The sequence below is a fragment of the Lipotes vexillifer genome, unplaced genomic scaffold (genome assembly GCF_000442215.2).
Source record: "Lipotes vexillifer unplaced genomic scaffold, Lipotes_vexillifer_v1.1 scaffold306, whole genome shotgun sequence".
Lineage (NCBI taxonomy): Eukaryota > Metazoa > Chordata > Mammalia > Artiodactyla > Lipotidae > Lipotes > Lipotes vexillifer.
Window position 1 is genome coordinate 1,294,447 of NW_006789814.1, and position 27,134 is coordinate 1,321,580.

The following is a 27,134-nucleotide window of genomic DNA, read 5'->3' on the forward strand; positions in this document are numbered from 1 at the left end:
TAACCCACAAAAAGAAAAAGCCCACCCACCCAAAAAAAAAAAAAAAAAAAAAAAAAAAAAAAAAAAGAGGACTTGACAGGGCCAGATGGAGACGTGGCCAAGTTATGCACTCGGGAGAGAGACTGGGCCGTGGAGAGAGGTTTGGCAGTCCCTGCTAGGGCAGGGTGGTTAAAAACCACATGACAGAGTGGTTACGACCTGGGACCCTGGAGTTACACACATCTGAGTCCGAGATGCTGTCCCCATTACTATGGACGGATCCTTTGGCAAGTTCATTAGCCTCCCGGAGCCTCAGTTTATTCATCTGTAAAATGGGCCTAAACATGGTAACTGCCCTCAGAGGGAGTATTACAAAAATTAAGCAAGATAATTCAAGCAGACAGAGAGAATTCTGGCAGACAGAAAGTGCTCGATAAATGCTGACTATCATAATTCCTAGTAACATTCCCCGGCACTGAGCATTCACTCCCTGACATAATACATGTTTACATAGCATACTCTTCTTTGCATGCACAACTATTCCATGATACTTTGGTGCAGAAAATGCAAAAGGCGGCGTCCAGATCTGGGGAAGATAGAGTAATCTCACCCCACCCTGGGCCTCCCACCAAATGTGGCTATAAAACCTGGACAGAATGCGCGAGGCAGCTATTCCAGGAGCCTGAAAAGTCATAGTAGCAGGTGGACTGAGGAAGGTGACCAGAATTTGATGAACCATTAAACCTCAAGTGAGTTCACCATTGTTAACGTGTGGAATCCTTCAGCCTGAACTCAAGGGAGCCGGACACCTGAGAGTGGGGAGGGTGTGGACAGAGAGCGCTCTGGGAGAGCCCTCTGGTTCTACTCAAGAGGCAGGAAAGGGGGTTCCTAATGGTCAGAAAGGGTAGGGGACACCCGTGTTTCTTTTCTTATTTTTTTATTTTTATGTTTGGCCGTGTTGGGTCTTGGTTGCTGCGCGCGGGCTTTCTCTAGTTGTGGCGAGTGGGGGCTACTCTTCACTGTGGTGCGCAGGCTTCTCACTGAGGTGGCTTCTCTTGTTGCGGAGCACAGGCTCTAGGCGCGCAGGCTTCAGTAGTTGCGGCGCTCGGGCTCAGTAGTTGTGGCTTGCGGGCTCTAGAGCGCAGGCTCAATAGTTGTGGCGCACAGGCTTAGTTGCTCCACAGCATGTGGGATCTTCCCGGACCAGGGATCGAACCCGTGTCCCCTGCACTGGCAGGTGGATTCTTAACCACTGCGCCACCAGGGAAGTCCCCTGTGTTTCTTTTCTCTCCTTCCTCTATGCTCTCATGCCTCAGTCTGGGCCTGAAGCACCTAGAACTCTGAGGGAGGGTGAGGTAAGATGAATAACAGTTCCCTAAAGATGTCCTGTATTAATCCCTGTTAACTTTATATGATGAAAGGGTCTTTGCAGTTTAAGGCTTTGAGATGAGGAGATGATCCTGGATTATCTGGGTGGGCCCAGTGTGATCACAAGGTTCTCATAAGGAGACTGGAGGTCAGAGTCACAGAGCAGCTGATAGCAGCGGAGGCTGAGTGATGCAAGGAAGGTGCCACAGCATGGGCAGCTTCCAGAAGCTGGAAAATGCAAGCAAACAGATTCTGCCCTAGGACCTCCAGAAGAAACCAGCCCTGCTGACGTCTTGACTTCAGTCCTGTGTGACCTCTAGAACTCGAAGGCAATACACTCGAGCTGTCTTAAGTCACTAAGTTTGCGGTAGGTTTGTTACAGTGGACATAGGAAACTAACATGGGGGAAATATTCTTCAAATGAAAGAGCTGTGGTCCCACAAGGGCAGGACAAACCCTCAGTGCTTTTTATCTCTCTGTCCCCCTGCACTTGGCCCTGGACACGGATACAGTCATGGGAGGTATGTGAACCTTAACCCAATCCTCACACCTTATCCAAAAGTTAACTCGAAATGAATCGCAGATCTAAATATAAAATTATAAAACTTCTAGCAGAAAGCCTAGGAGAAAACCTTTGTGACCTTGGTTTAGGCAAAGAGTTCTTAGACGTGACACCAAAAGCATAACTTGCAATAGAAAAAATTAAGAAACTGAATTTCAGCAAAATTTAGAAGCTTTGTAAAGCAAAAAACACTTCTGAAAATGAGCAGACAAGCTACGGACGGGGAAAAAATGTTTGCAAATTACCTATCTGACAAAGAACTTGTATACAGAATATATAAAGGACCATCAAAACTCAACATATCCAAAATATATAAAGAGCTCATACAACTCAATATCAAAAAAAAAACCTTATTAAAAAATGGGCAGAAGACCTGAATAGACATTTTTCCAAGGAAGACATACAGATGGCCAAGGGCACATGGAAAGATGCTCAACATCACTAGTTATTAGAGAAATGCAAATCAGAAGCACAATGAGACATCACCTCACAACTGTCAGAATGGCTGTTGTCAAAAAACCCACAAATAACAAATGTTGGTGAGGATGTGGAAAAAGGGACCCCTCGTTCACTGTTGGTGGGAATGTAAATCAGTACAGCCACTGTGGAAAACAGTATGGAGGTTCCTCAAAAAATTAAAAATAGAACTACCATATGATCCAGCAATTCTACTTCTTGGTGTATATCAAGATGACAAAAACACTAATTCGAAAAGATATATGCACCTCAGTGTTCACAGCAGCATTATTTACAATAGCCAAGATATGGAAGCAACCTAAGTGTCCATCAACAGATGAATGGATAAGGAAGTTGTGGTATATACATACAGTGGAATACTACTCAGCCATAAAAAAGAATGAAATTTTGCCATTTGTAACAACATGTATGAACCTGGAGGATATTATGCTAAATAAGTCAGACAAAGACAAATACTATATGTTTTCACTTACAGGTGGAATGTAAAAAATAAAGCAAACAAATGAACATAACCAAACAGAAACCGATTCATAGATATAGAGAACTAGTGGTCACCAGTGGGGAGAGGGGTGGGGGGAGGGGCCAGATACAGGAAGGGGACTGAGAGGTACCAACGACTAGGTCTAAAATAAGTAAGATAGGGATTTCCCTGGTGGTGCAGTGGTGAAGACTCCGCGCTCCCAATGCAGGGGGCCCAGGTTCGATTCCTGGTCAGGGAACTAGATCCCACATGCATGCCACAATTAAGGAGCCCACGTGCCGCAACTAAGGAGACCGCCTGCCGCAACTAAGACCTGGCGCAACCAAATAAATAAATAAATATAAAATAAATAAGATATAAGGATGCAATGTACAATGCAGGGAATATAACCAATATTTTATAACAACTTTAACTGGAGCATAATCTATAAAAATAGCAAATCACTATGTTGTACGCCTGAAACTAATAAAACATTACAGCATGTAAATGATATAAATCAAATATACTTAAAAAAAGCTCAACAGTAAGACAACAAACAACCCAATTTTTAAAAATGGGTACAAGACTTGAATAGATACGTCCCCAAAGAGGACACAGCAAAGAAACATATGCACATGAAGGGATACTCCATATCATTAGTCGCTAGGGAAATGCCAATGGAGACCATGACAAGATACCGCAATGGATCCTTTCAAGTGGCTAAAATAAAAGCTGTGACAACACCAAACACTGACGAGGGTGCAGAGCATCTGACACTCTCACACACTGATTGTGGGAATGCACAATGGCACAGCTACTCGGAGACAGAGTTTGGCAGTTTTTACATTTACCATACAACACAGGCACCCCACTCTTAGGTATTACCCTAGAGAAATGAAAACTTAAGTTCACATAAAAAGCTACACACAAATGTTTATATTTGCTCCATTCAAAGTTGTTGACAACTGGAAACAACACAAGTGTCTTTTGTGAACAGATAAACAAACTATGGAATATCCATATGATGGAACACTACTCAGCAATAAAAAGGATCAGACAACTGACATACCTGCCAACCTGGGTGAATCTCAAAGGAGCTGTGCCAAGTGAGAGAATCCAGTCTCAAGAGCTTAGGTACTATGTGATTCCATTTAGATGACATTCTCGGAAAGACAAAACTAGTGATAAGAACAGAGCAGCGGTGGCCAGGGCTTAGGGATGGGGGAGCGTGTGACCATAAAGGGACAGCAGAAGACAGCTTTTGGGGGGTGATGGAACTGTTCTTTATCCTGATTGTGATGGTGGCTACTCAAATCTATACATGTGTTAAAATTCACAGAACTGAATACAAAAAAAAAAAAAAAAAAAAATTCAATTTTACTATATGCTGATTTTCTTTTTTTTTGTGGCTGTGCCATGAAGCTTGCAGAATTTTAGTTCCCTGACCAGGAACTGAAACTGGGTCCCGGCACTGAAAGCGCCAAGTCCTAACCACTGGACCACCAGGGAATTCCCTGTATGCTGATTTTAAAAAGAAGTTTTTTTAAAAAAGTCAAGGCAAGCAGGACTCTGGTCAATATATGAAAGATACTAACTTGGCCCTTGCCCAGAATGCAGTGGAATGACCCCTCTCTGAGCCCCACTGTTGATTTATGGGTTCTTGGGGCTCTAATCACTGGTCTCCCTTCCATCTTCTTACTAGTTGAAGTATTATTTGTCATAGAACTTTACAGCTGTGTTTCCCCCACACCCTTTCACCTTCTACCTAGAACAAGTTATTCATCTGTGGTAGTTGAACAAATGGCCCCCATTATTTACCCTCCTGTGCCTTGTCCTTTGCCCATGACCCTGCAGAGCTCTCCTGCTCTGACTCTGGTCTCTGCTGTGGACGTGTCTTGCCCGACATGGGATGTTAGCCAACGTGACACAGTCAGAGCTTGGAAGGTGCTGCAGTGTTTGGGTTTTCCCTGTTCTCACTGTCTGCCATACATTCTCAGGCTGGGCCGCTGGTCCCAGCTGCCCCATTATTCCCAGTCAAGGGCATCCTGGACCAGCTGACAGCCAGCTGATCCCCCCAGACATGGAAGCAAATGTAGCCAAGATCAGCTGAGCCTCCTAGCCCATCACCTAATACGTGAGCAATACGTTATTATTATGGTACGCCACCAAGGTGTCAAGGTTGTTTATTACACAGTATTAACGTGGCAGTAGGTAACTGATACATCACCCAATTAAGTAACCATTCTCAGTTACCACTCAGAGATATCATTTGAAAAGTGCAAGGGGAAATGCAGAAAGCTGTGAAATTGTTTGACCCACTGAGAAGAAAGCTGTCACCGAGGTTGATTATAATGTAGTGGAACAGAACAGTTCTGTCTACAAAGAGCAGTCAACTTCTCGTGTGTTGTGGTCTCACCCCCTGATATTAGAAAACTTTTATTACTATTTTTTACTAACACCAAATTGGATGGAGGTTATTGTGCCAAAAATAACTTAATCGGCTTCCCTTGCTCCAAACTGAATTTTCAGATGCTCCAATGTCTAAGGATAAAAGACATGAAGCAGGGCAAGCAATTGTAATAATCTCGAAGCTGCCAACTCAAATCATTTTGAGACTGAAGTGAGAGCCTGAACAAAGAAGTTAGTGAAATGTGACGGCAGCTAAAACAGCTCCCCTTGGAGAAGCTCCTAGTAGGTGATATTTCATGTAATCCTCTTAGCAAGGCAGCAAGTTCTGTGCTACTGGCCCTGTTTTACAGATGGGGACACTGAGGCACAGAGAGGCCAAGGGCACAGGACACTAGGTAGTGCAGCTGACATTGAACCCAGATCTGTCTGACTCCAAGTCTTGCTCTTTTTAAATATAAAAAACGTATATCCGTGTATAACTGAGTCACTTTGCTGTACAGCAGAAATCGACACATATTGTAAATCAACTATAATTCAATTTAAATAAAAAAATACTGCGCTTTCAGTTAGATAGCAAGCTGCTGCCTAAATTCTGTAAGAAATTAATAACAGAACTCTGGCTTATCTGTTATCATGCTATCTATCCATCATACTGAACAGTTTCTGGGGTGAACAGAAGGTCTGCTACTTTAGAGGAACCTGGCACTTTGCTGCCTGGTCACTGGGCTCGGCAATTTAGGGCTTGGCCATGGGGCTGCCATCGTTACGCTAACATGGTCACAGAGCCTCAGCCTCCCAGATCAACTTGACTGATATTTGGGGAGAAAGGGACCATGGCTGGGAGAGTCACAGAGAAATCTATACTGTCTCCCACACATCCTCAACGAGTGTGCTTGCTGTGTGTTCCTCTGGCCATCATGCCGTAGCTCCAAGGTCTGCCCTGATTCTAAGGAGCCAGAAATGAGCTGTGTATCCTGCTAACAACAAAAGCAGTCATTTTACTCCTGCAGCCGCAGCTAACCCATTAAGTGCTTACTACGTGCCTGGTGTAAGTGCTTCAGCACTGTCTTGTCAAAGCTCTGAATCAGCCTCCTGAGGGAGGGCCTATTCTCAGTCCCATTTTACAGATGGGGAAGTCAAGGCACAAAGCCCTTAAAGGGTCTGACCCGAGATTACCGAGCTAGTAAATAGCATGGCCTTGAGTGGAACCCAGGCCTGCATCTCTTTCTCTTAACGATGATGCCGTTAGCTTATACCTTTAATGTGGAAGTCATAAGACACGCCGCATCCCAAACCCTGACAGAATGGCTTGCTTCCTGTCACATTAGTAATTTCTTAACCTGCCTTCCCAGAACAAGCTAGTGAGAAAAACATCCACAACTCTGTCACATCAAGTTCTCATGTGTGAAAAAGAAAAAGAAAAACAAGGGATCACAGTCAGCCCGTGACCTGCTTTATCTTCTGAGTGATGCTTGCTAAGCCAGCAGATGATGTGTTCAAAGGAGAGTGTCCCCAGGGCCCAAGCAGGACTTCGGTTCTCCTTTCTGGTCCAGTAAAAACATCCACTATTAGATTCATGAAGAACAAGAAGGGACCGAGGCTCGTGAGCAAACCGGTTCAGAATGGGGAGTGGGGTGGAAAGTGTATGAGGAACAGGTATCTAAGGCGGCTTTTCTCAACTGGGTCAAAGCCCTCATGAGTTCCTGAACCCCATGGGCCTCAGCCCCATTTCCCTTCCTTTCTGCAACATTTACTTTGGGAGTTAATCCCAAAGAGGCGGAGAAGGGTAGGACCTTAGACACACCAAGCAGCGGCCCTACAACAGCTGTGCACAGTAAGAGGCCACGGTGGGGATAGCTTTAAACCAGTGGCCGCAGCCCATGCCAGAGACCCTCCAGAGGAGAGGCAGGTGGCCAAAGACAAGTGTGACAAAGCCAGGCTTCCTTTCCTAGGGGCGTGGAGGACCCACAATTAGAATCCTGAACTTGGAAACAGCCCATCAGAGGATACTTAGGAATGCTGTATCATGTGCTTCATCTTGACGTAATGATGACACAGAGTGGAGGCTGCCAAACCACACAAACGCAGCGTACACTCCCCAATCCCCCGCCTCCAGCTGTGAGACTATGGCAGGTCACGTCACTGTCAGAGGCTCAAGTTTCCTCCTCTGAATAAAAGGGACCAACCTCAACCAATAATAACACCAACCTCAGAGGGTAGATGTGGGGACTTAATGAAAGAACAGCTCCTTGCCCATTTCCTGGTGTATCCTTCTCGTCTCTTTCTTGGCAATGGAACCACAAGGGTTTGCAGCTGGTTCTACAAGATCCAATGATATACCAGCTTCTTGGGCTGGATCAGGGTTTCTCAACCTTGGCACGACTCACATTTGGGTCAGGTGGCTTTCTGTGGTGGGAGGCTGTCCTGTGCACTGTAGGATGCTGAGCGGCATCCCTGGCCTCCACCCACAGTTGTGATAACCAAAAATGTCTCCATTCATTGCCAACTGTCCCTGGGGTTGGGGAAGAAGGTAATAATGCCCCTAGTTGAGAACCATGAAGTCAGAGGCACAAGGAGACCCAACAGGGGTTAGAAGGGCAGGAGCAGTGAGTGAGAATAAGGAGCAACACGAACAAACTCATAAGAAAATGTCCTACAACAGCTGCTCTGCACAAAACCCCTTCAGGTAAATTGTACTCAAGAACAGAATTTGTTCCTTGAACTTAACAGGTGAGATTACCAGACTTCCTTTTCAACCCTGACAACCTGTGACCAATTCCCTAGAATAGACACAACTGTCCTCCAAGGACCCACGTTCCTCTTACTAAGACGAAAACCACATAATTACTGGCTGCGTTCTTTTTACAGGTAAATAAGCATGGCCTATGGTTACACAAAGATGACAAGAAACAAAAGAACCATCCTAGAGAAGACGTGGGAGACCCAGGCGGGCACTTTGCCTGGAGGAGCTGAACATCTGGCTGGCCAAGGGCCTCTCTCTGGGAACACGGTACCTTCCATACAGAGGGAGAGGGCAGGACTGATGGGCTGCACGCACTTGGATGCTGAGCTGACGTCTACTGCCCGTGGCCTGTTCTGGTGGACCCATCACTCCTCAGGCCTCGGTCAGAACCTCAGTCCTGAGTGCCTGGGGTCAGAGCTACCCTGGCAGATATCTTGTCATCACTGTCCTCTGGAACTGAGTGGATCACTGCCTGCTTCTGCCCTGCATTTCTTCAGGTGTTAGACAGATTCATCTAATGCAGGCCCTTTGGGCTCTAGAAGGCGTGTGATATACAGTGGGCCACATGCAGCCCACAGCTGTTGTGTTTGGCCCACAGACAAACTAGTTGCCAACTAATTTAAAAGTCAGATTTTATATCAAGATATGGGCTTCTGCCATCTCTTGGAAAATTCATAGATCGGCAACCTGCAGTCTCACGTGATGATAATCAACTAGGCTGAGTAGTGGTCAACTCTTAGATGCGTTCTCTGAGCTCCACTCCACACCCCTCTCTATTGTCCCAGCTCACTGACTTTATTCACTTACATGACCTGCCTGGACCCTATAGCCATCTGAGTTTGCCATGGTCCTCCAGTCAAGAGGGATACATTTGGGGTACTTGTCTGCTCTGTTGACCCTGGATGCTGGGAAGGTGGCAAACCCAGATAAGCAAGATGCTGAAAGATCACAGAAGTTAAGTCAGAAAGCAGCCTCCCACAGGGGCATATCTATCCCATTTAGGGTGCCAATCCTGGTGGTGAGGTGCCTCCTTTCCCAATAATCACCTGACTAATCATGCAGGTAAGAGGTGGAAGCTAAGAGACAATGACAAAGGCTGAAATGGAAAAAAAGACTTGTACAATTTATCCAAGTCTGTTCATGGCCCCCCTCTGAGCTGGGGGTGAGACATCAGTGCTTTGCCCCCATAGAATGCACACAAAGCACCAACACGTCAGAAAAGGAGTCAAAGAGTCTGTAATCCCAGCTGACCTCTATCTGATGTGAGTTATTCCAGGACCCCTAAAGTGTCATGGTTCCTGAAAGGGGGGCCAGGTACCAGCCCCGAAGTCACCAGAGCTGACTCCCCAGGAGGAAGCTTTGACCTGTGCAAAGTGCTCCACACCAGAGTAAACTGCCCCATCCTGCGAGACAAGGCCAGCGGTCCTTCAGGACCTCGGACAGCTGCCAGGTCCCGAATGGGTCCCTGCAGAGCGAGGCCTGCCTGTGGAAGGCACACATTTCTAAGCAGGGCTGTGGAGCTGACCCGCCCCCCATCAGGAGGCCCGACAGGCAGCTGGGGCTCTAGCAGGCGCTTCCCCCTGCCGCCCTCGATGACTTGTTCTCGGTGGCAGGGATGCCACCACAGTTGTGCTGGGCCACCTGCTCCATGCTCCTCAGCCAACTTGGCAGCGAGGAAGGAGGACAGCTTGCTATTCTTACTGCTCTGGGACTAGGTGTTAATTTGGCAGCTCTTTCACACAGAGGAAGCCTTCTTTGGGAAACGCTCTCTCCCCTCGCAACACTGACCCAGCTTTCTCCAAGTTTCCGCCTCCCCTCCCCTCTGCTGTGCTGGCTCCTGGCCTACTCTGTCCCAGCTTCCACCCTGTCACCTCCTCCTGTTGCTCTGAGCGCCCTTCCCCACCTGTGACACCCATTCCCCAGTTCCTATTAGGGAACTGTCTCCCAAGGAGTGTTTCCAAAATCCTGAAGGATATGACTCTTTGGGATTGGAGAGCAAAAGTCAGAAATCCTGGGTGTTTTCTCGGAAATTCCCCAAATCATAAGTTATTCTTAAAACAGTCCCAACATTCTTCATACTATTTATTCATTATCGTGGAACTCTAACATGATCTGCTTAATAAATAAGAAATATTAAGTTCAGTGGTATTTCACAAAGAATCGTAGCCTAGAGCGAATATTCAAATGCTGGGAAATGCTAGCGAACACTATTGGGTCATGTTCGGATAATAATGCAACATGCGAATCTCCTGTGTCGAAATTGCCAATTTAAGGACTTTTTGTGCTTCCAAAACGTATTTCTTGGAATGCCACTCACAGCAGTATACTATGTACATAAACTTATTAGCATTTATTTTATTTGCAAGAATGATTCATTGTTTGCAGCAGACAGAGCCATGAACACACTACTTATGACATGGCATCAGCTAAAGGCAAGACTAAGTAAGTAGATCACGACCTTTCCTCTCCTACGAGCCCCTGTCCTGGTTCCTGGAACCATCGACGTTTGCCTTCATCTCCATGCGTGGCACTTCCTGCTCTTGCTTTTACCTCATCAGCGTGGATTCGCTTCCAAACCAGGGATTGTTACACTTTAATTTTCACAGGAGAATGACAATACTTTTTCCTGATTTCCTTACTGGTCTTTCTTGAGACCTGGAAAAACTTATGTTTCCTGAGAAACGCAGTCAGGAATTCACGCCTGATGCCAAGCCACAGGCTGCAATCCTAGGAGATGCTCAGCTCTCTCTCCTGCCTTCAGGACTCCCCAGAGAGTGGTTTCTAAATCCCGCGCCTCATGCTCACCTCGCTGCTCCCAAACCAGTTTCCCCTCTGTCCCCTTTGCCCAGATATTCAGCCTCAAAGTTTTGGCATCGTCTGGCTCAGGTCCTCCCACCCTTTCTCTCGACTCTTATGAAAGCACCCTGCCCCATCTCCCCACCACTCTCACTCCCCGCCTCCCAGCTGCCAGTGGGATCCTCCTAACGGATGGACCTAAGCTCAGAGACCTGCGAGGGCTCCCTTCCTGGAGACCAAGATGGTACTGGTTTCCAAGACCTTCCACCCCCAGCTCCCAGCCCTGCTTTCCAGGGCATCCTGGCCACAAGGGCAGCACTTACTCTCCGCCAGTGGAGGACAGAGGGCCCCCCGAGCTTTGCAGCTGTTCTGCATATCTGGACAGAACATCTCCCCCTTCATGCCTAACAAAATGGTGAGTATCGAATTGGTATGAGAGGGTAGGGGTTAGTGATATCTGTCAAAATTTAAACACGCACCTGTCCCCTGAGCCAGAACCGCTTCTAAAAATAAACTGTACAGACCTACCTGCCAAACTGTACAGCTAGCACATCTATTTGAAACATCCCTGGCAATACTGTTTGAGGGAGAAAAATCTGGAAACCTCCTAAGTGTTCAGATGGAGCGATGGTGAAATAAATTATGAAACAGCCACTGCAGTGAGTACTCTGTAGCTTTCAAAGGGAATGAGCCAGCTTTATTAAATTAAAAAGGCAAACTACAGAGGGCTGGGTAGAGCCTGGCTTTGGCTTACATAAGTATTGACGATTTCTGCAAAGTTACATAAGAAACTTGACAGCGATCACAGGGGTGGGGGGCACGATGCACAGCAGAGTGGGGTGTGATGTTTACTTCTCCTTCTTATATCTTTCTGTTGCGTTTCAGGTTTTTTTTTTTAATACCATGATTTTATCACTTCCTCCAAAACGTCTGCTCCCCAGACTCTCCTTTTCCCGTGCTCCCTTTCTGCTGGTAAAAAATAGTTACGTACATACAGAGCTTACTATATGCGAGGCGCTGTTCTACGAGCTTGACATGCATGCACTTGTGGAACCCTCTCGGCAGCCCCAGGAAGGGATGCTGGCAACATCTCCACTGTACAGAGAAGGACTCTGAGGCATGGGAGGGCTTAAGTTAGTTGCTTGAGGCCACACAGCTAGTCCATAGCAGAGCTGGGCTACAAACAGGGCAGTATGACACCTGTCTAGGCACTCTGCAAATTCCTAGTGAATGAAAACAGGAATGAGGAAAAGAAATGCTGCCATGGAATGATAACATGACCCACACACCTGCTGACCCTGAGGACTGGGGCGCTGTCTTAGTCATATGTGTAATAATACCCCCACCAACCTCCCCACTACCCCAGGGGCCTACATGGAGTAGGTGCTCAGGAGACATTTGTTGACTTGAATACAGGGCTGTCTGTATGGAATAACTTGGTGCATCTCTATATCTGCCTGGTCTGTCAGGACCCTGGGTGTGTCATAATTCTCTTCCCTCACTCCCGACAGCCAGTCCTCAAATATGTCCAGGGTCCAATCACCCTGGCCGAGCCACCGCCCTCCTCCTGCTGGGCCCTACAAAAGCATCCCCACCCGGCACCCCCTGATTCCATTCTCTACCCCACATCCAGAGTGAGGTTTTAAAAACATAAACCAGGTTATGCCACATATCTGCTCCAAACCCTTCAGTTTGGAGTAAATCCCAAAGTCATTGTCACAGCCTCCGAGGCCCGATGTGATACAGCCCTGGTGACGTTTCCAGCCTCATTCCCCTGTTCTCTCTGTTCTGGCCAAACTGGCCTTACCTGACACACCAAGCTTGCTCCTGCTTCAGGGCCTTTGCACTTACTGTTCCCTCTATCTGAACACCCTTCTCCCAGAAATTCACAAGGTCTTCTCTCAGAGACGTCTTTCCTGACCATTTGGCGGAAACACTGCCCATGTGACTGTGACTCTCTAGCCTCTAACTATGCATTACTTTTCTTCAAAGACCTTCTTGTTTAGCAGTGTATTATATGTTTATTTTCCATTTCCCCGACTCCATAAAGGTGGTTTATCCTCTTTTTTCTGTTTTGTTCTCTGTTACATCCCCAGTGCTTGTTGAGTCCTTAGCAGGTGCTCAATAAACACTGACTGGATGAAAGAGGTGTTTGCTGAACACAAGCCCCTTTGACAGAGGCTTTCCGTGTATCCGCTCAGCAGCGTTTCTGCCCTGGAGATGTTCCAGGCTCCCGCACTTTTTCTGGGACTTGTAAAAGCTGCACGATCGTCCTCTTCTCCCTTCTCTTTGTAGAGCTGATCTCTCCCCACTTCACCACCAAACAGAAAAGAAATGGCAGGAGTAGAACATAATTACTGTGACCGGTGGGATGCATAGGGGGTAGGGAGGCCATCTCCGTATCAGAGAAGAGTAGCTGTTGCCCTGGTCATTTTCAGAAAGAGTGATTCATTCTGATCTCTGTGGGTGGGAGCCCCGAGGGCGTGGAAGACCAGTAGTACCCTAGGGACCGCACTTTCTCTGCATCCCTTAACACGGCCCCTGAAATAGCCAGGCCGGCAGATGGAGGTGATTAAGTGCCATTTTACATATCATCTCTCCAGGCGACAAGGTGGCAGGGTCTCCCTGGGGAGGGGCCTCCGGGTAACGAGCTTCTGAGGAGTGGGCATCCTCCTGCAGGGGAGGCCTCGCCCCTAGTGGGGAGCACCGCCATCTAGGCCCGGCTGAGCTCTTGGGCTCCCAGAAAGGCCAGAGCCTAGCTGTCGCACCCAGTTTCCCTGGGGCAGGCCCTGAGTCACTCCATCTAGATGAGAGATCCCCACAGGGGAAGGAGGAAGGGAAAGACTGACTTTCAGAATAATTCATGTCATAAGTCAGCATTTCATGAGCACCTACTACATGCCCTGTATCTCAGGGAAGCACAGCGGACTCTTGCCCTGGCCTGCCACTTACTCTCACAAGGACCTTAGGCAACCCACTTAAATTTCCTGGCACTCCAGTTTTTCACCTGTAGACACAGATGGATGGATGGATGGATGGATGGATGGATGGATGGATGGATGGATGGATAGATGGATGGATGGATGGATGGATGGATAGATGGATGGATGGATGGATGGATGGAATGGATAGATGGATAGATGGATGGATGGATGGATGGATGGATGGATGGATGGATGGATGGATGGATGGATGGATGAAGAGACAGATGGAGAAATGTCTGTAGGGTTTTTGTGGGGCTTCTCTCCTGGTCTTTCTCACGAGTCTTGTTATCAATGATCACTGACACTGAGAAGCTGCTGTGTCCCGCTCTCACACAGAATCCTCACCCAACATCCCAGCAGAACAGTGATGTCAAATACTTATCTTCCCATTTTACACATAAGGAAACTAAGACTCAGAAAGGCTGGATCCTTGCCCGAGATCACCCTCCTCCTTCGTGGCAGAGGTAGTGTGGAACAGCGCTGACTCCCAAATTCCCACGCATTCCATTTGGACACCAGGGGTCTCAGGCTCATTTGCCTTCGAGGGCCAGGAAGCTGAGGTACGTCAAGCGAAGCAGGTCCAGGGGCAACATGAGAGGGAGCAGCGGGTAAGGCGCCAGCTGGGGCACACTCCTCCCATCAACAGTCACTCACACTGGTGTTTTATTTTAAAACACAGCCCACACCTAACCAGTCTGCCAGTCTGGCCACACAACTGAGATTTTCTGAACAGGATCTGCACCCCTTTCTGGCCGCCGTAGACCATTTTGGATCCTGAAGGTGTGGATCAGCCACAAAAGCAACTTGAGTCTAGGGTCCTAGGAAGGACCTAGGAAGGACTCCTGTGAGCGCCCCTGGCAAAGCAGCGTGTCCGCCGGGGTCCACGTGATCCTGGTGTTACCCAGGCTGAAGCGTCTCAACCCCACGCCAAAGCCCCACTCGCTGGGAGAACATGGCAGCTCCTATTTCAGCAAATATATATTTAACAGCTTTGAGAGTAAATATGGCAGCAGATGGGGGTGGGGAGTGGGGAAAACATCGACTGTGTTTTCTGCTGAGAATCCGGCGGAGAATTTGTGCTGTGACCTACATTACTCTGGCTTCCACCCCCGGAACTTTTCCTCTCCCCTCACGGAACGGCAGAACACGATGCATTTCCCAAGGATGAATGACTCTGCAGAAATACGTTTTAATAACGTGCTAAATGACAGCACCACAAATCACTTAAGTCTTCACCGATCTGCAGTCCAGTTCCGCAGAATGAATTCTTGGAATCCTGGTCTCCCTTCGATAATGCACCTTCAAAGGAGCACCTGACATTTCCCTAAGTAACTGCTTACATCTGCCATGTGGCACATCTTGGGGTTCTCGCCTTTCCCTCCAACATGCCAGGAGGATGCAAACAACACGGGGCCCACAAAGGAAGAGGGCATTAGGGGGTGTTGTCTGCTCATTAGTTTGGGGGCAGGTTCTGGTCCCCACGTGGGCCAGACATACACAGGGTTCAAAATGGGAAAGAAATGGCCCACTTCCTACTGTCCTACTTTCTAATTCAGACAGCTGCTGGCATTAGCAAGGAAGGCAATGGGCGGCAGAGAGATCTGGAGAAAAAAATTGAACCTGCTGATTCTTCAGCTCTCAGATTTGTGCAGATGGCAGAATCCTTGGAAGTCATGCTGCCCCTTGCAGAACACAGTGAAATACTGACACACTAAAAAGGAAAGATGAAATGGAAAAGTGTATGTAAAAGCAGATGCCATGGAATACTGGATTCCAGGCTGCATGAGCCTGAAGGTTTTGAGGGTTTTGGTGAAGAAAAACGAGCAAATTCTACCCACTAGGTTTAATCCTCTGTACACCTTCCGTCTCCCGCCCCATATGGGAAAGGCACCACCTTGAGTGACGCTCAGCAGTGGATGAGCTTGTTGAACACACTTTGGAGCACAGAGTGTGAGCAATGCATCATGGGTGCCTCACAGTCAAAGCCTATATTGCTGAGCAGCAGGTAAGAGCCAGCACCACAAACTCAAGTGTCTCCTGGGGCCAGGCAGGTAATGCGAGTGACTATGGGAGAGAAACAGCCAAACACTAAGAGCAAATGGCAGGGAAGGCTCGGCTCAGTGTGCAGGAGGCAGCAGAGTGGCGGGCTCAGTGCAGAGAGGGCAGCACAGTCTGACTGCAGCCAAGTGTGGTCCAAAGGGAACGCAGGTGGGTATGAGTCTGCTCTGGCTGCCATAACAAAGTACCACGGACCGGGTGGCTTCAGCAGCAGACAGTTATTTCTCACAGTTCTGGAGGCTGGGAAGTCCATGATCAAGGTGCCAGCAGATTCAGTTCTGGGTGAAGGCTCTCCTCTTGGCTGGCAGATGGCTGCTTTTTCACTGTGACCTCATGTGGCAGAGGAGAGAACTCTGGTGTCTCTTCCTCTTCTTCTAAGGACACTAATCCCATCGTGGGGACCCACCCTTATAACCTCATCTAACCCTGATCACCTCCCAAAGGCCCCATCTCCAAATGCCACCACACTGGGGATTAGGACTTCAACATATGAATTTGGGGGGAACAAACATTCAGTCCATAATAGGGTGTGACCAATTCTGAGTTTTCCAGAGAAGCCTGATATATGATTTTTTAAAAAATATGATACCTTCTAATTTTTTGGTGTTGGCAACACTTTAAGAAAAAGTAATAACATGGACCCAGAGATTACCCTACGAAGTGAAGTAAGTCAGACAGCAAAGGACAAATATCATATGATATCACTTGCATGCAGAATCTAAAAAAATGATACAAATGAACTTATTTACAAAACAGAAAAAGACTCACAGACACAGAAAACAAACTTATGGTTAACAAAGGGGAAAGGTGAAGTGGGGGATAAGTTAGGAGTCCATGACTAACAGATACACACTACTATATATAAAATAGATATTAAAAAAAGAAAAAAACCAACAACAAATAACAAAACCCCACCGGAATAGTCAAATAAAAGAGGTTGGAGGGTCAGGCTCCATCCACAGGCTGCAGGTTTGTCACCCATGTCCTCAAGCCATGGGCTCTGGCACCAAACAGTCCGGGCCCCCTGTGTGCTGGTAGGTAACCATGGGGTCACAAGGTAACCTCTCTGGCCTCATTTTCCTTGTCAGTATTAGGTGGAACCTTATGAAATTGCCCTTTCATTGGCAACTTTGTAAGGCTCCATGTAAAAAAATAAAGATATGGTGTCCACCTAATTAACAGGCTCTCAGGAAGACTGGAAGAGGTGAAACCTACAGCCAGAGCTTATAGTAAATGCTCAATAAGCGAGGGGAGGAAGCGGGGCAAGGCCATCCTTAGTCAACAAGTCCACTCATGTTCAGTAGCTGAAAGGGATCCTTAGGGCCCTGAATCAGCATTTGAAAGACCTGAGGAAATCTGTCAAGATTATAATAATCACACTTTGGGGAGTTTATTTCCTTAGTTGAGAGAGATGCTTTGTAAGTAGGAATCTCTCAGGGTGAGATTCTCAGCTGAGACACCAGAACTGCTGTTTTCTGGGGCTGCACAGACAGGAAGTTATCACGTGGAGGCTCACCAGCATGGGCAAACTGGGCAGCAGCTCACCTTCCATCACGCCCAAATGAAACAATCTGCAAGCTCCAGCCTGTAATCCCATCTCACTCAAAAAAGACAAAGGAGGACAGGGCACCTAACTGTGGAACTGCAAGGAAAGCTGAAGGGCAAAAAGCTGTTTAATTTCAACTGGGGTCGGGACCAGTGCTGAGCCCAGAGTCTCGTGTCAATATTGTGTCTCTTGCCACAATCTCCTACCAAAATGTTTTGTGCTTTTTAAAGCCCCTGAAATTGAACCTCACATTCTCTCTGCTAATTAGGCACAAAGCTTTCTCTCTCAGCTCTCATCAGTGACAACCAGAGTGGCTGGGACTGCACAACACGCCAAGACACTTGAGTTAAAGTGCAGCTGTCACAATTCGGCAGGCTGATGTTTGGTACGCTCTCCACCAGAGCTGCCTGGACCACCTGCCCTGGCAGTAGGGGCACCAGCTCTCCCGTACGAGGCAGCCTCTTCTTCTCACACGTGAGGTGGGCAACCTTTCTTAGCACTGGGGTCTCAGGACTACCTCTCGGATTCAATTTTCATCAGGAAATCTGGCCAAAACACACCTGACTCAGTGAGAGGTTGATTTCCAACACTCACCACAGGCCAGGGGGCTGCCTTTAAAAGATGAAGGGGACCTCTTCTCATGAACTATAGTGGCATTTTCAAAACAGCAAGATCAAGGCCCGAGCATCACAAATAACTGAGTAAAAGAAAAATTCAGCTTTCCATATGGTATATTCTGTTTGGGGGGGAAAAAAGGCATCTTTTCATCACAGATAGCACAGTACAATTATACCTTCTCATAAAGGTCCTGAAACAATTAGAAAGACATAAGCAAGTGGCTTGGCTGCAATTTCAAAGCCCTAAGCAGGTAAGAGGGGCAGCCCTGCCGACGTCTGTCTGGTTGGAGGTTCAACTTGGAAATTCTGCAAAGTGTGATGCCAAAGGCACACCCTTCCCCCCACAGACAGACGCAGAAATAAACCCCGGCTTGAGTCACAGCGTCACCGTTAGGACAAAACAGATCCCCAAACCCTCAGCACACCATTTAAAGGAGCTCTGGGGAAAGGAAACTCTTGCTTCATCCCAGCAAATCAGTGTTTTTCAAGTGACAAGTCGCAACCCACTTTCAGAGGCCCACAGGTTAGCTATATGGATTCTTATATCTATCATTTCCACTATGATGATAATGTTTTAGAAATAATATACAGTTGACCGTTGGACAGTACTCACATAAAGAAGGGCATCAGCTGGACCAGGGTCTCTTTCTGGGGGCTGGCGGCAAACTCGGGGACCACCTGGATGACTTTGTTCATGACGCTGCGCAGGTAGTTCTGGAGCTGCTTCCTGCGTTCCTCCACAAACTTGGCGTCCTGGGAAGACGGACAGACAGGTGTGCTCAGCTATGCTTTCCTCACCCACTCGGAGACGGACGACCCGGAGAACACGTAACCGTCAATCATCACCACCCAGAGCGAGTGCAAGTGGTGCCTCAGGCTTCACACGTATGATCACGTTTAATAATGGGAGATGCTCATGATAGTATTATTGTTAAGTGGGGGAAGGCAGGTCCATGAAACTGCCTACAGTGTGTTCCCAGGAATGAATGAAATCTCAGCACCTGCAACGTGCCGAGTATGCTGCTGGGACCCGGGACAGACCATAAACACACAGGGTCACTGCTGTGGCCCTGGTGGAGGTCACGGGGCCAGTGGGGGAGACACCAATAAATCCAGTGACCACACAGGTCAGCAAATAACTATTCATAACACTCAATGCCACCCTCCACAGAGGATGCTTAATTTTGCCTTCGTGGGAATTTTCTGAAATATGAATCAGTTGCCACTATTTAAGAAAGATTTCATTAATAAACAAATTCCATTTTCTCTGAACAACTAGGAGAGGTAGCAGCGCAGTCCCACCCCCAGGGCTACTCCGGGCCGGGGCTGCTCGGTGCGCCCCGAGGCAGGCACAGGGCCCCAGATCCGCGCTCAGGACCCTCCTGACTCACACGGCCACCCAGCCCTGTGTCTGCCTGGCCCTCGGCGTGTGCTCTCTCGACAGTCCTCAGGGTCAGAACTCAGGTGATCTGCCGTCCTCACGTTGAAACTCAATCATTTGGGCACGAGGGACCTCGCATCTGCCTGCTGCCCTGGGACCCACAGAGCCCGGAGCCTGTCCTGCTCATGTGCAGCTGCACTGGGGGCCTGGCTTAGAACCAGGAAACCAGGGCCGGTGTGGGGCAGGAAAGGCTTTCTCTGAGGAAGTGATGCTCCTTCCAGACTGAAGGCTGAGTGGGGTGAATAGGGGAGAGCAGAGCGAGGGCGGCAGAAGGAACAGGGTCACTCAGCTTCACAGGGACACGAGAAGCCTCACATGACAAATGAGGAAACTGTGGCCCAGAGTGGGGCCGGGCCGCTTGCCCACGAGGCCCCAGAGACGGAACAGTACAATCATCCCCCCCTCCACCTCCCGCCAGCCTGGGGCTCGGGAACAGTGTGCAGAATGAGCCCATGTGCTCAGAGACATCCGAGGACATGCCCGCCCCACAAGGCCCTGCCAAGGGCCGGAGCACAGCAGGGAGATTCCCTCTTAAGTGTTGTCAGATTTAGCAAATAAAAAGCCAGGATGCCCCGTGAAATCTGAATTTCAGATAAACAGTGAATTTTTCACTATTCATGACTCCACATTCAATAATTTTTCAGGGTTCAAGTATGGCCTATACAATAAAACCTTTCCATGTAATATTTGGGGTGCACTTATACTAAGAAATTATCCATTGTTTATCTGAAATTCAGATTTCACGAGGTATCCTGTCTTTCATCTGGCAATCCTCCTCCGAGTACCGGGGGGAGGAAGGAACACAGAGCAGCTGCTGATCCCTGGGGGCCACTTCAAGGTCACGTCAAGGTCCTCTCACCCAAAACCACCCCCTGATGCACTGCCTCAGCCAGACGTTTCTCCAGAGGGGGACAGTGCTCAAACACTGCTGCTGGCTGCTCCAACTTGACCGCCAGCGCAGTCCCAGTCTGGGGCTGAAATCTGCAGCTTGGTTGGAGGGGCACTGAGTGCGGGGAGTGAAGGCACCAGGCTAGGAGCGCCGTGGTTCTTCAGCTGGAGCTCAGCCACTCCGGCTCCGCTCACCCATCTGATACCAGAGTCCGCTCCACGGTCTCCAAGTTTCAACCCATCGTTAAGCAATTAGACGGTCCTCCTTGGAAGGTGGTCAATATGCCAGGTTAGTGCCCAAAGGAGCTAATCAGGCCTGGTTTTCAATCTGCACAAGATACCCTCAAGGATGGCTTGGGAGGCTTTGCTGCAGGAAGGCAAGAAAGGGGCTAAGCATCCCTGGAAGAACTCGTGGAGGTTTCTCCTTTTTCGGGGGGAGAATGCTCAGAACACTCTCAGCACCAAGGGAAGGTTGGGGATGGCTCCCTGTGCTGCTTGTGGGGCTGGGCTGGGCTATGGGGTCCTAGGAAGGTGAGGATCCCCCAAACGGAAGGTCAGAGGATCCTTACCCAGGAGTCGAATCTGCCCATTTTCACTTGGGCCTCTTCTCGCCCAGGTCCCAGGGCCAACAGGGACTTGGCAGAAAGGTTATCACCCTGGAGGAATCACTACTGACTCCTCAAGCTAGGCAGTCCCTGGAAACCCCAGCCAGCTCCTGAGAAAACCCAGCATGGCAGTAATCTGGGTTTGACAGCCAAGCAGTTTCTACTTGAGCTGTTCAGAACAAGCGATGGTACTTGTGGAGTCTTTACTCACGTTCTGCACTCAGCACTTTCCTAGCACCGCATCTTTACAGCACAGCGGAGGCTCAGGGAGGGTAAGAAACTTGCCCCAGGGCTCAAGACCTGCAGGTGGCTGAGCAGGGTCCCAGGTCATCAATGGGTGAGCAGTGAGAGCTGCCCTCAATCCAGAAGACACTCTCCAATTTACATAAGAAAAATCTACAGGTCCTCTAAACTGCAGGTGTCTCCCAGCCAAGATGCAGTTCACAGAACTTGCACCTGCCCGTCAGCTGTAGCAGAAGGAAGCGAGTCACTGAGGGGATGGGGGTGCTGACGGCCAGCTTCTGCCTAGATGCCCTGCCTTTGGGGCTCAGCATGATCCTGGAGGTATGGACACCTCAAGTGGCCGCACATAACCTGGCAGGACGCCGTGGGGCCGGGAAGATCTCAGAACAACTCAAGGAAGCCTATATTCTTTCCCATTACTGTCATTTCATTTTTCACTATGAAAATTTCAAATTAGGGCAAAAAGCAGAGCGAACGGTGTAATGAACCCCCACGACCCTTTACCTAATAAAGTCTTAACCCTTTTCCATATTACATCATTTTTACCTTTTTGCGAAGGTGTTTTAAAGTAAATTATAGAGTAAATTATAGTCATCATGACATTTTACCCCTCAACACTTCAAGGTGTATTTCTAAAATACTAAGAACATTTTCCGATTGAACCACAATACCATGATCACCTCTAACAAAATGAACGATAATTTGTTGGTGTTACCTCATACCTAGTCGGTATTTGAACGTTTGAATTTTCAAATGTGCCTACTGCTTCTGGGATTTCTTAAAAAGGGGCGGACTCCATCCCACAATGAAGCTGGCAATTCTCCAGCAGGTTGAATGCAGCCTCGTTCAGATCAGATTCCCCCTCGGGGATCAGGTGGGTTCTGACCAAAAGGTGAAGATGATGGTGCCTTTTCCACCACAAGCTGCTAACAGCTTGAAAACTGTTAAACCCAAGGTGTATCTGCCTGAGATCCAGGTTTCTGGCCTCCCTTGAGAAATGGCCCTCATTACTGGAAGCACAGGGCTACCATCCCACCCAGCCTCCTCCCCTCAGTCCCGTCCACGGCCTGGCCTCTGTGGGACCCTGAATTTGTACTACCTGGATTGCCTGAGGCCCTACAGAGCCATCCAAGAGCCACCCTGTGAGACGATCACGTTCCAGGTGACCACGTTCCAGGTGACGTTCCCTCAGGCAGAAGAACGGCCTGCACTGCCATTGGCCAGCTCTACTGTCTGGCAGCTAAACCATGCAGAGCTGGGGTTTCTCACCTGTAAAATGGGGATAAGGATGGTGCCTACGTCATTCATGGCAACCGAGGCTAAGCGCCCGGTAGCCAGCATCGCCTGCCAGGCTCTGCGACAGAAGCTGATGATTCTGGATGTTCAGCCAGGAAGCTTTCCTCAGAGAGTTTCTATGTGTACGACAGGGTGGAGACAGGCAGGCAGACAAGACAGTGGGTAGCCAGGCAGGGGCAAGTGCTGGGATGTCGCCATCCATATGTGATCAGGGAAGTGCGCCGGAGGTTTGCACGAGGAACGGAGAGAGCGTTTCACTCAGGGGAGGCCTCCCGAAGGTGCTGCTCCAGCAGCTCTTGGAGGACAGACGCCTGTCAGGGGTCTAGGTGGGTGCCGTCAGTGGGGGAAGGGCATGCCAGGCGGAGGGAACAGCAAACGCAAAGGCCGAAGGCAGAAGGAGTGTAGCTTACGGGAGCAGCAGAAGGTAGGCCCGTGTGGCTAGGCTTAGCGGTTCCCCAGAGCTGGAGCTGGAGCAGCAGCAGGATCACGCACAGCCTTGTGCACCAAGAAAGAAGCTGATGGGGGTGGGACCCAGGAGGTGCATTTAGAAAGACTGTTGGTGGGGAATGAGCCATAGCAGCCTGAGGCAGAGAGATCTTTCACGCCACTCCCCTGCCTGGAATTCTTCAGTGGCGTCCCATGAACTCTGCCCCCTCCCAACACGCACATCTAAACCCTTAGCGTGGCTCGCAGGAACGTTCTCCACGTGGCCCCAGCGTGCCCAGCCGACCACTTCCCTTCACGGCCACCCCCACCCCCTCCAGCAACACGCCCTGCTGTCCTGGAGATCACAGCAGCCCCATCAGCATTTGTTGCAGGAACTTAGAAATGTGGGAGGTGGACTGAGGAGCAGCACGGCAGGCTGCCGGGGAGAGCAAGGCCAGAACGGAGACGACAAAGCCCCCTGACTCGGGAGGAGGATGGTCAGAAGCAGCTGCAAGCGCGCCCCCTGGCTCCCAACTCCCCGTGGGCAGGGAGTAAAGGGCAGACAACGGGTAACGAGTGAGCAAAGACAGGGAGCTGGTCCTGCAGGGACCCCGTCTGTCAGCCAGGACCCCTGGGAGGCCATGAGCATCCACATAGGGCCTGTTCCGCTGGGTAGGGGCCAGCACTTAAAGGGCCAAGGAACGTTTGCGAGTTTTTTGGTTGCGCTCCTAGGCAGCAGCCAAAACGCAGCATTAGAAGCGATGGGCTGGACCGAATCCCAGCACATGGAATCTGCCAGACGCCTCTGGTGGCCGCTTAATGAGTCCTCGCTGCCTGAGGCCCTGCTGTCGTCTTGTGCGGCACTCCTCTCATAATACTATGGTCAATTATGGTTGAGGACTAATAATAGAACTGGGAGTTTGTCCTCGCTTTATAAAAAAGAACATTCAGGGGCTTCCCTGGTGGCGCAGTGGCTGAGAGTCCGCCTGCCGATGCAGGGCACACGGGTTCGTGCCCCGGTCCGGGAAGATCCCACATGCCGCAGAGCAGCTGGGCCCGTGAGCCGTGGCCGCTGAGCCTGTGCGTCCGGAGCCTGTGCTCCACAACGGGAGAGGCCACAACAGCGAGAGGCCCGTGTACCGCAAAAAAACAAAAAACAAAGAAACACCATGATATCCTTAGATGAAAATAAAAAGGAACTCTGGAAGTGCAGAATCGTGGGGAAGGTCCCCTTCGAGAGGCAGAATGTGGTTTAGAAAGCACTGTTGTCAGGAACGGCCCAGGAAAGAAAATGTCACGAAGCACAGGGGGCAGGGTGTCTGAGCATCGGTTCCAGGAACTGTAGCTCGTCATCTTGTTCACAACATTCCATCATTTTTAAAATAGCTCTTATTCATTTGATGGCGCCTTTATCTTCTTGAAGCTCAAAATAAAACTAACCTTTTCTGGAGGGGAAAAAAAAACGCTCCCATGAAAACAGTCCTGAATGTTCTTTTTTATTTTTTTATTTTTTTTGCGGTACGCGGGCCTCTCGCTGTTGCGGCCTCTCCCGTTGCGGAGCACAGGCTCCGGACGCGCAGGCTCAGCGGCCACGGCTCACGGGCCCAGCCGCTCCGCGGCGTGTGGGATCTTCCCGGACCGGGGCACGAACCCGTGTCCCCTGCATCGGCAGGCGGACTCTCAACCACTGTGCCACCAGGGAAGCCCTATCATGGTGTTTTATAAAATAAACGGAAGGTCCTGTCCATCAGGAGCAGCAGGCAGCTCAGGGCCCTGTCGAGAAAGGCTGCTGCAGAATCAGCCGATCTCAGGGCACCTCAATGGCTCGAGAATTCCAGAACAATGACTAGTTTCCCAAGGAGCCCAGCATTAGCGAATGACTTCGAGCTCTAGTTTAGAGTCAACGACCTAGGTGGGACGTGCTGATGGGTTGGAATCCTGCATTCGTTTATTCAATGCACTCATTCATGCGACAGATACTCCTCTGGGGGGGCCCCCTGTGAGCCAGGTGCTGTGAGTGAAGGAATAAATGCAACTCGGATCCTGCCTTCACAGAGCTTACAGTCAATGGAAAATACAGACAGATCATTACACAACAGCGCAATAAAGCCAGGGACACAGGATAAAGGTGCACACAAGGTCTGCTGCGGGGGTGTGTGGGGAGCACATGGGCACGTGGGCCCTCCCCAGGGATCGTGTGATGTAATAGTTATCATAATAGCAGCAGCAGCAGCAGCAGGAGGGGGAGAAAGTGTTACTATTAACTTTTACCAAACATTTTCTCTGCCGGGCACTGGGCTGATCACACTTACATGTTATTTTATTGAATTCTCAGAGGCCCACTGAGATAGGTACTTTTTAGTATTCCCGTGTCAAAGAGAGAAGATGAGACTCAGAGGGGGTAAGGGCCAGTGCCCAGACGCTAACGACTGAGGGGTGCAGACAGGACTCGGCCCCAGTAAGCCTGTGCTCTGCTCTAAGACAGAGGGAGAGAACCGCCTGGAGATTCCAAAGACCACAGCCAGAAGGAACCATGGGACTGAGGATCGGAGGGGGCACCAAGAGAGGGGGAGCTGCGGGAGGGCAGGGGCAGACCTGGGAAGTCACTTTAGAGAATCTGGACTCTACCCTCAGAGCCACGGGTATTTTAAGCAAGAGAGTGACAATCAGCTCCTCCTTCCATGAGAATGGAAAGAAGATGCTTCAGTTTTAAAAAGCCCTCTTTTGTCCCGGTCACTCTGTTCTGTCCCTGGAATGCTGAAATCTGCCCTTCCTCTTTCAAGTATGGGTCAGCTGTGAGGTGTGGATGCAGCTCATCTGAACCGCAGGCCCAATCCTGTCATCCTGGGGCAAATGCTGCAACCCATGAACTCGGCTTTGTTATAAGGGTGATGCCTGGGTTCCCAACACTGACACCTGAGGGTTGTTTCTAGGGTGACCATCATGCACTTGTTAATGGGAACCTGAAAAGAGACAATGACTGCTGTTGCCACCCTAAACACTCTGGACGGAGACCTCTGAGAGCAATGAATGGCCGGGCATGAAGGACCCTCGTAGCAGCTTCCCAAACATCACTGAGCCCCTCTGATAAGCGTCTGACTGGGTGATTTTAGCAAAACTACACCAAATATCTTCACTTGCTTAACTCAGAAATAATACAATCGTGAACTTAAAAGAGGGAAGTCTCCTCCTAATCTTTATGCTGAGAGTGGGCTCCAAGGGGTCAGGATGGAGGTCCTGATGTTCTCGTCTGGGTCAAACAGATGGGGAGCAGCCTGGCTGCTTAAAACAAGTTTAACAAGTTTTTTTCCAAGTTATCACCAGCTGGGTGGCACCAGGTGTGAATGAGAGGGGAAGGAGGAGGGCTTTCTTTGGAGCGGTTTTGGGGAGGGGGATGGCAGAGGAGGGGAAAGGAAGGCCCATGTGTCTCTAAGGCACCCTTGGTGAGAAATTCAGGCCCTAAACCTCAACAGATACCCACTAATTTAGAGGCCAGAGTCACTGCCCCTCATGCAGGGACAGGGAAGCAAAGTCCTGTTAATTGAATTACTTTACCCCTGGCGACTCAGCTGGGCCACCATTTACCAAGCAAGTAGCTTGGGAACGGGCTGGGATGGACAGAGAAAGACAGGAAACAGGCCTAGCCCTGGGAAGCTCAGCGTCTCCCGCTTGGAACATTTACTGAGTCCCGGAGATATTACACAGCTATCCGTCCAAGCAAACATTTATTTGACACCTCTCCTGCCAGGCCCAGTTAGTTGGGATGAAAAAACATCCAGTTCTTGCCCTAAAGGCATGAATGGCATCTCACTCATTCATATGTTCCAGCATCTACCAGACATCAGAGTAGAGGGGGTTCCACTTGCCCATCCACGTCTGCCCCGGGCGCCCACCTCACGCCAGGACCTGTGATGAGCAGGTGTGAGAGAAGGTGAGCAGGACAGATACCCTCACGGAGGTCGCAATCGAGAACCCATTCCTTCTTCCAACAGTGACAGGCCAGGCCCTGTGCTGGGGGCCCCGAGATGAGATGACAAGTCCTGGTGTCAGCAGCTCATGGGCCAGTGGTGGACAAGAGGCCAGGAGGCCAGTGACAGAACTGTGGCAGAACAGGAGAGCTCCTGGGGCCGGGGGTGGGGGGGGTGCTCCCTCTGAGCTGGGCTGCGGGGAATCAGCAGGCACTTCCGGCCTGGGTCTGGAGGGATGAGTGGGATTTCAGCAGACGGTGACGGGGGG

General features: G+C 49.5%; 1 protein-coding gene across 1 annotated transcript in view; it reads right to left on the reverse strand.

Moving 5' to 3' along the window:
* SNX29 (sorting nexin 29) overlaps window positions 1-27,134 on the reverse strand; it is a 569,236-nt gene that overhangs the window by 35,239 nt on the left and 506,863 nt on the right. The window contains exon 20 of the mRNA XM_007462815.1: window positions 18,613-18,752. Within this exon, the coding sequence (XP_007462877.1) occupies window positions 18,613-18,752 (140 nt within the window). The remainder of the gene's footprint in view (window positions 1-18,612; window positions 18,753-27,134) is intronic.